We start from the raw sequence: 8,563 nt of genomic DNA on the forward strand, positions 1-8,563 counted from the left end.
TTTCTGGCAGTGTCTTTCCATGTGTGGTTGTAACCATTTTAAAAAACCTACAGCAAAGTTTCTGCCTTCATGTAACAGTAATGATATTGTTTGATAATTTCTACATTTTGTTGTATCAGCTTTGGAATGGGCACCAATACAGATCTCTTTCCATTGTACACATTGCAGTTTAAGAACGTTATGGGCCAGTTCTATATCCTCTGTCCTACAAGGTTGCTCTGAGTTAAGAGTTGATTCAATGGCACACGGACTATAAACTCTGAATTTTCCACCCCAGAAGCCCGAGCCCCTCTGATACTGCAAATCCACACTGCTGTGCCTCAGTGACCCTGTGCCCTCAGCACTGGCCTTCCCGCTGACCCTCATCTGTTCACTACCCAGTCCTGGCTCAGTGGTGGGACCTCGCCAAGAGCAATGTGAACTCTATTTAAATAAGACTATTTATAGCCTGAGAACAAAAATGGTAGTGCCTAAAGTCATAGCAGCACTCTTATAATATTTTCTTCTACAGTAATACAAGGAAACGCTGAGATTTTTCACAAGATTTTAACTTTAAAAGATTGATAAAGTCAGATAACATATAAAAAACATCAGATAACAGCTCATTATTTTCTAGGTCTCCAGAACATTTAGGAAGTACAGGTATAAATCCAATAGCCTCTCTTTTCTGTAAGGATAATTTCAACTCAGAGGTATGTCCTGAAACTGGTACTGGTAACAGTTTATAGCCGTCTTTTCTACAATTCATCACTATTCCATTAATAAGTAACTGCATGAAAAATTGGGAGATTTATATAGATTCAATATAAAAACTGTCCATCCCACTCCCCCCTAACAATTAGGAAATTGACAAGAAATGTAGAAATGAGAATTAGTATGGAAAAGATTTCAAGACCAATCAGTATCTACTGTTGTCTTCACTTGAAGGACATGCCTAAAGCAACCTTCACCGGTCATTAAGAAAACAAGAGAAACCCATGGTGGGAAAAAGAGATGAAAAATATATTCAGTCTTCAATCCTTTGCATTTTCTATACAAATATGAAGAGTATTTAAATGTGTACTATGCTCCTACCTTTAAGGCATCATGAAAGACTGGAACACCTGGGTGGTATGTGCAAGCATCTGGTCAAAAACAGAAAAGAAAAAGAAACATAAAACACGATGAAGACAAATCATCATTTCTTTCAGTTGCTAAAAATTTGCTTTTTCCAAACACAGGTTATGCTTTTTTCCCCCTTTAAAAATTCATTAAGGCTAAGATTTTATCATGCCATCCAGTGCTCAATATTTTATCCAAAACCCAAATCTTTTGCAGCCACACTGATCACAGCTCACAATGACATTAGAGGGCAGCGTGGGGCAGACGCATAGGCTTTCCAAAGCTATAGTCTTTAAGGATCTCTGGTGACAGCCGTGGTTTTACTGAGATGCCAGCAGTTCAAATCTATCAGTCACTCACTTCTCCTCTTTGGAAGAAGAGGCGGCGTCTGCTTACATAAAGGTGACAGTCTAAAGGAAACTATGGGCGCCTCTCCTCCGTCCTAGAGGGTCCTGGTAAGTCAGAACTATCCTGACGGAAACTGTCTGTTCTTTTATCTTTACGGAAGCTGAGGGTCACATCTTACTCCTTTGGAGTGCCTGGTGGGTTTAAATTATCAGTCTTTCTGTTAGCAGTTGGGTGTTTGGATCAGCACCTAACAAGGTTATGTGGACCAGATTGTAACATTGGTAAAGTGGGACACCATTGATAAAACTCATATCCTGGTGAAATAGCCATATGGCAGCCGAAAACCGTATACCCTAGCTTGTCATGCATTCTTTGCAAAAATCGGGACTTTTAAAAAATGCCTCAGGACATGGGAAAAAATTTTAAAAATTGGGACTGTCCCGCCAAAAGTGGGACGTCTGGCTACCTTAAACAAGGTCATCTTCTTGTTAAAATCATTAACTTAAAATTCTAATTTAAGAGTATGATGGCTATGTATAGTGTAGTTCAAGCTTATTAAGGGATATTCTATATTTCCTATTGTCTTTGTAGTTCAGTATCAAAATTTCAAGTCCCATGATTCTGACCTTATATCATTCAATTTGACCTTTGCACAAACACTATGAAACTTATGTGTGTTCTTATGCTCACTGAAGCAAAGACTGCCTCCCAAAGAATCCCTAAGATACTTTGGAAGAATAGACTTAAAAATTTAAAAACAATTAAAAATGTAGTACGTAATTGCTTATTTGATTTTCACAGATCAGTAACAATTAAAGGAAAAACCTCACTATAAAGTTGATGGGATCAGATATCAAAGAACAAAAAAATCTTATCATGTGAATGAGGGGGAGTGGAGAGTGAGTACCCAAAGCCCATCTGTAGACAACTGGACATCCCCTTACAGAGGGTTCCTCAGGGAGAAGACCAGCCAGTCAGGGTGCAGTGTAGCAACGATGTTGCATACAACTTTCCTCTAGTTCTTTAATGCTTTCCCCACCCCCGCCAGCCACTATCATGATCCCAATTCTACCTTACAAATCTGGCTAGACCAGAGATTGTACATTGGTACAGAAAGGACTGCAAACACAGGGAATCCAAGACAGATGAACCCCTCAGGACCAGGGGTGAGAGTGGCGATACTGGAGGGTGGAGTGAAGGTGGGGTAGAAAGGGGGAACCAGTCACAAGGATCTCCATATAACCCCCTCCCTGGGGGATGGACAACAGGAAAAGTGGGTGAAGGGAAACATTGGACAGTAAGACATAACACAAGAACACTTTATAAATTATCAAGGGTTCGGGAGGGAGGAGATTGGAGAGGGAGGGGAACAAATGAGCTGAGACCAAGGGCTCAAGTAGAAAGCAAATGTTTTGAGAATGATGGCAACAAATGTACAAACGTGTTTGACACAATGGATGTATGTATTAAATTGTAAGAGTTGTAGGAGCCCTCAATGATTTGAAAAAAATAAAGTTCTAAGCTCTCTATACCTCATTCTACTGATGTCCTTAATTGTCACTCTGAATTTCCCCCCCCCCTTTGTACCCTCTTTTGAAAATGTGTTTATTACAGTTTGTTAACGAATGTAATTTTTAAAAAAATCACACAATACATACTTATCCTTTAACTGGACAGTACCATGAGCTTAGAGAAAAGTGGTCAGCTCCACCCCTTAGCAATTTTCCTTGAAGGTTACCTCACTCACCTGAAATACCTTGTTTCCCAATTCTCCACCATGTTTGATTACTGGCATTACTCTAAAATGACTCAATCCTGCACTCAGAGAAGCTTCGCAGGCCTAGATTGACAGCCAGTATGAGACTGGCTTATACAGTTAGCTTCTGTAGCATGGACACCATGCTAGCCAAGGGAACAAGAACTTCGAGTTAAGTAGAAGTGAAAGGGACAGGCAAATAACCTCGCGGATTAGGAAGACAGCGAGACTGGAGAGGAGGTTAAACAGGCATGGGCACGGAATTGAGAAGGAGGATAGAATATAGCCTTATCCAATATCAGAAAATCTGACTATCAAGTTTAATATACATTTACAGTAGTTAGAGGCATGATACTAAAAACAATGTTTTGGTGGCACGACAACAGGAGAGAGTGGGGTCTTAACAACCTAACTCAGATAAACAAAATTTGAAAAGCATTGACGATATCCAGATGGCTATTTGTTTTTGCATCATTATAGTTTAGCTCAAAGTAATATCATTGCCCGGTTAAGACATTACAGCATAATAGTGGTCAGTCAAGAGACTTTAACTCTGGGTCTAATTCTAACTCTGCCACTTAGCTGCTACGGTGTCCCCATGCATGATTTCTGTAAAACACTATAAAGTGGTGCTTTTTCCAGAATAAATATTTTGCATACAGAAATTACCAACTATGTCTCTTCTTTAAGCATCTTTTTAATTTGGGCTACTGTGGAAATGTCTTATCAGCTTGAGATTGCAATTTCTGTCTATAGAGAAAAATCATGGAACACTTAGTTAATAAGCAATATATTATAGCACTTAAATACAACTAATCATAAAAAAATAAAAATACTCTTTTAAGGATGCCTTATCCAGTATGCTTCTACATACCAAGGGCATTTTTAAATCTTTAATGTGATCCTTTTACTGGTTTTTAGCTAACTTTGGTGGTGTAGTGATTCAGAGTTGGGCTACGATCCAAAGTTTGCAGTTTGAAATCACCAGCGGCTCCTCAAGAGAAAGATGAGACTTTCTATACCCATAATAAGTGGTCTCAGAAAACTACAAGGGGTACCTTCTATCCTGTCCTGTAGGGCACTATGAGTCAGCATTGACGTGAAGTTTTGGTTTGGTACAAGGTCAAACCTCTCCCATCTATAAAATTTTCTCCTGGCCAAATTCAATGTGCAAATAGCGTCTTCTTATTATCTGTACTTCCAAACTTGCCATTCACTTGACCAACTTCCTGTTGCCTTTATTCTAAATCTATGGTATAATTTGAGTTCACTAAGTGAATCTATGTTTCCAGAATCTCATTGGCAGTCCCTGCTATATTTAGCATTGTTCATTAACATACTGTGACTAACAGATTCTACTTAGCAAATCCTTCAGATAGCTCTACTCTCACTTATCCCTCCAACTTTTCTGAATCCCCTTTCCTCGGCACTGTACCGTTTCTAATATTTATGTTCCCAGCAATAAGTTCAGATATATATTTAGTATTCTATCTCCATACTTATATATACAGTCAAATCTACAAAAGCCAGGACCTGTGTAAGACAGAAACATGATGAAGGAAAATTCAAGTATTCCCCACTAAACAGTGTGTGTGATAAAAATGGTGACTATTCTTGAGGCTTTGAGGCCAGAGGGAGTCAACTCAATAGCAGAAAGTTTGAGTTGATTTGGCAGTGGAGTTTTGACTCTCAAAGGCTTTAATATATATACACAAAAGCACAACAAGCACAACATGTAAGTGTGCACACATGTATACATATATAAAGATCTACTATACACATACACACATATAAACAAAATTAATTAATTAAAAACTGACCTCCAATGAAGTGCTTTATCAACCCTACACTTTAAGCTGGCATCTGTAACTGGAGAAAACAGCAGGGAGCCATTATCTGACTTTTTCTGGCTTCCATATTGCCAGGACACAGAGGCCATCTGTGCCTTTAAGCTCCATCCTTCTTTTTCCTATTCTGCCACCAATCATTCCTCCTACGGAACTCATTTCTATGGAGGGCTCAATAATTTGCCTCAATGGCAACAGAACTCAGACAAGACTCACAATTATGGGGGTTTATTCGGGAAGTTAATGGTCACCGCCAAGTGAGGATCAGGGAAGTCTTTGCTCCACAGTAACACCTGTCCTCAGCCAGATCCAAGCCTCTCACTGGTCTTCAGCATCTGAGCCTAGTGGTCCCTTTGCCTCTATGGACCAGGAAGCTCGCCAGTCTCTCAGCTTCACTCCACAGTCCCATAGTGGGTGTTGCTCCTCCGTTCTGTCTCATGGTCCCCTTACCTGGCTTCTGTACTTGTCCTGGATCCTTTGTTCTGTCCCACAGTCTCTGTGCCACAAGGTGTGGAGTCTGTTTTAGGCCCTGACCACTTCAGAGACCTCAAATGTGCTCTTTTGATGGTGGTGTGGTTTTTGCCTTTTAGCAGACCACAAGCCCCTTCCTCCAAGGAACCAAAGGCTCACACTCTCTACTAAAGTCAGGATTTCCTACCACTGTAATCCTGAGTTAATTACATCTCTATAACCAAAAACCAAAGTAACTGCCATCAAGTCATTTAGACTAAGAGACCGTAAAGGGCAGAGTAGAAATGCCCATGGTTTGGAACTGTTGAACTTGTGGTTAGCAACCTATTACGCAAACTAGCTCCTTAAATTGGTAGGATCTCACAAATCCATGCTCACAAACCAAGTATTTATCCAATGAGCAAAACATCAGTCTTTCTGCTGTATTTACACAAGACACCAAGGCAACTCACTTTTTATATAGGTCATAACACCAAAGGGCTTACAAACGATCACGGCTCTTAAAAGTGCGTGAGTCACTTAAACTGACTCCCCACCAACCTTTGAGTAATTTCCCATTTCAATCTTACATTTTTCTTCAACTATAGTCACTTGAGTACTATATAAATATCAGATTTATCTTTCCTTTCAACCAATGTTCTTGTGTACCAAGCTAAGTACTTCAGTGAGAAGAGACAGATGTTAAGACACAGGTCTCTCTTCTTTACAATGCTACATTTTCCACGAGCTCCGTTTCTCTATTAAATAACATTATGGACTACTCCATTAAATAATGCATGCCACACAGCAGTTGTCGTGAAAATTAAACGAGCATGTGCCATAAAGAGACAGGCTAGTAAGTGGCATACTTCAGAACAGTGCAATGTGACCTGCTGTATTTGAGACATTTCCCACAACTTTCTAAGGGGTCAACTCACTATTCCACTCAAATGCAATGGTCATTTAAAAAATTCATCACCTCCTTGCTAATGTTCACCAAGGGGCTGCAGAGATTATATATGCACTTTATCCAGAAAATGCGATCGTATTAAAATGTGGAGCGGTCTTTGGCAAGGAAAAAAAGGTTACAACTAAGTAAACAATAATGAAATCAGCCCCCAAAGTGAGACAGACAGAGACAGAGAGAGAGAGAGAGAGAGAGAGAGAGAGAGAGAGAGAGACAGAGACAGAGAGAGAGACAGACAGACAGAGAGAGAGAGAGAGAGAGAGAGAGAGAGAGAGAGAGAGAGAGAGAGAGAGAGAGAGAGAGAGATCAGCCCCCAATAGGCTTTCAGAAACATGCCTTCATGAACAGAACAAAACTCAAAATCAAATCCACTGCAGCACTGAATTGCATTCTCGCTCTGGGCTCCCTCCCTTCCTCCGGTCTTGGTCTCGGCGACAGGGACATCCTGACCCACAGGGAATCCCAACTAATAATGGGAAGCTACGAGCGAAACGAGACTCGCGGCACCTCTCTCCGGCTTGCTCCCGAGCAAAGGGCGAGCACCGAGGAGCTTAACAATTCCACCCCAGCTAGAGCCGGCGGGAGCCCGGGGCAGGCAGCACGTGCGTTCAGGGGCGCGTCTCCAAGGGCGGAAGCGGACGCCCCAGGTGAGGCTCCTTTGGGGCACTATCCGCCGCCGGGGGTGGGGGGGGGGTGGGGGGGGGTGGCGCCGTGGGCTGGGGAGTGGGGGTGGCGGCGGGGGCCCGCGGCGGGCCGGGGGAGGGGCGGGGGCCGCGCGGACAGAGGCGGCCTTGGCGGGGCTCCGACCGGGGCTGGGCGGCGGCAGGTCTCGGGGCTCCTCAGCGCGGGGACGCCCGGGGCCCCGAGCGCTCGCCCGGGGCTGGGGGACGGAGGACGGGCCGGCGGGGCGTCCTTACCGTCGGCGTTGGTGTCCGGGTCGAAGCGCTGGCCGCAGCCGCGGTTGTAGCACAGCAGGGCCATGTCTCTCCGCGCGGAGGGCGGAAGGTCCGGGCGCCGGGGACGACCGGAGGGCGCGCGTCTAAAGGTCCCGGCACCGGTCTGACGGCTGGGGCGGCTGCCGGCTTCCGGAAACGGTACGTTCCGCTTCGGGAACTTTCGCGAATTTTCCGGTCGCGCAGGCGCAGACGCGCTGGGGGCGGAGGCCGCGGCGGGCCCGGGCAGCGGCGGGAGCGGTAACTGGTCGCCGGGGGCTGAGAGGCGCGGGCGGCGGGTAGGAGCCCTGGCGTCTTGGAAGAGCCCAGCAGGACGGTTTCCAGGGGCTGGAGAGTCCCTCCGGGGTTTAGTCACAGGTGGTGCCCCGTTACCCCCTCACCCCCCTCTGGTCTGCTATTGCCGTTGTCATTGCACTTCGGTTTTGGTGCACGTAGTTTTAACCTGGCTTCTTGATCCGCAAACACCGCAATCGAGTCGCCCTGTCCAGGCTTTCTGAGGCTGTAAATCTTTACCGCTGCAGCAAACCTCATCTTCATTCCCCGGAGAGACTGGTGGGTTCGAACCAGGGCGGATTGGCTTCTTGATGGTACATGCAGAATCATGGACAGTTTTAGAACCCAGACACGTTGTGGTTAGGAGCCATCCATAGTTCCGGCCCATCGTGACCCTGTGCACCATGGAACAAGACCCTGCCTGGTCCTGCACCATCCCCACACCTGTTCCTAAGTTGGAGCCTGTAGATTTAAGCCTGTCCACGCATCTGTGGAAGGTCTTTCTTTCGTGGCCTTGCATTATGTCTCTCTCCAGGAACTGGTCTCTCCTGACAAGGCATTGGTATATGAAGTATGGCCGGATTCTAGGCAGAGATCTCAGAAACTTAACAACTGATAATAATCGTGGGTGTGTTTCCTAAAATGCAGGCGTCAGGAGCAATTCAATTCATAGATAAATAAGCATGGTCTAATTATTTGAAAATATTGCCCAAACCTGCCATCAAGTTGCTTACAACTCTTTGAGACCCTGTAAAGCCCTTAACAATCAAAATAGCAAATAAAACCATCAATCCAATAGCGTGTTAAGGAAGATCACTACGGCACTAATATTCAGGGTGATGGCTAACATTGTATAGGACGCTCTAGT

At 44.2% G+C, this 8,563-nt stretch overlaps 1 protein-coding gene across 4 annotated transcripts in view; it reads right to left on the minus strand.

Moving 5' to 3' along the window:
• LOC142444990 (cysteine and histidine-rich domain-containing protein 1) overlaps window positions 1-7,591 on the minus strand; it is a 39,826-nt gene extending 32,235 nt beyond the window's left edge. For all 4 annotated transcript variants that reach the window (XM_075546446.1, XM_075546444.1, XM_075546445.1 and 1 more), the window contains exons 1-2: window positions 7,387-7,591; window positions 1,075-1,124 (exon numbers count right to left, since the gene is read on the minus strand). In XM_075546446.1, coding sequence (XP_075402561.1) covers window positions 1,075-1,124; window positions 7,387-7,450 — 114 coding nt within the window. In that variant the 5' untranslated portion in view covers window positions 7,451-7,591. The remainder of the gene's footprint in view (window positions 1-1,074; window positions 1,125-7,386) is intronic.
• Window positions 7,592-8,563: the final 972 nt, after the last annotated feature.

Source organism: Tenrec ecaudatus, chromosome 4 (assembly GCF_050624435.1).
Source record: "Tenrec ecaudatus isolate mTenEca1 chromosome 4, mTenEca1.hap1, whole genome shotgun sequence".
NCBI lineage: Eukaryota > Metazoa > Chordata > Mammalia > Afrosoricida > Tenrecidae > Tenrec > Tenrec ecaudatus.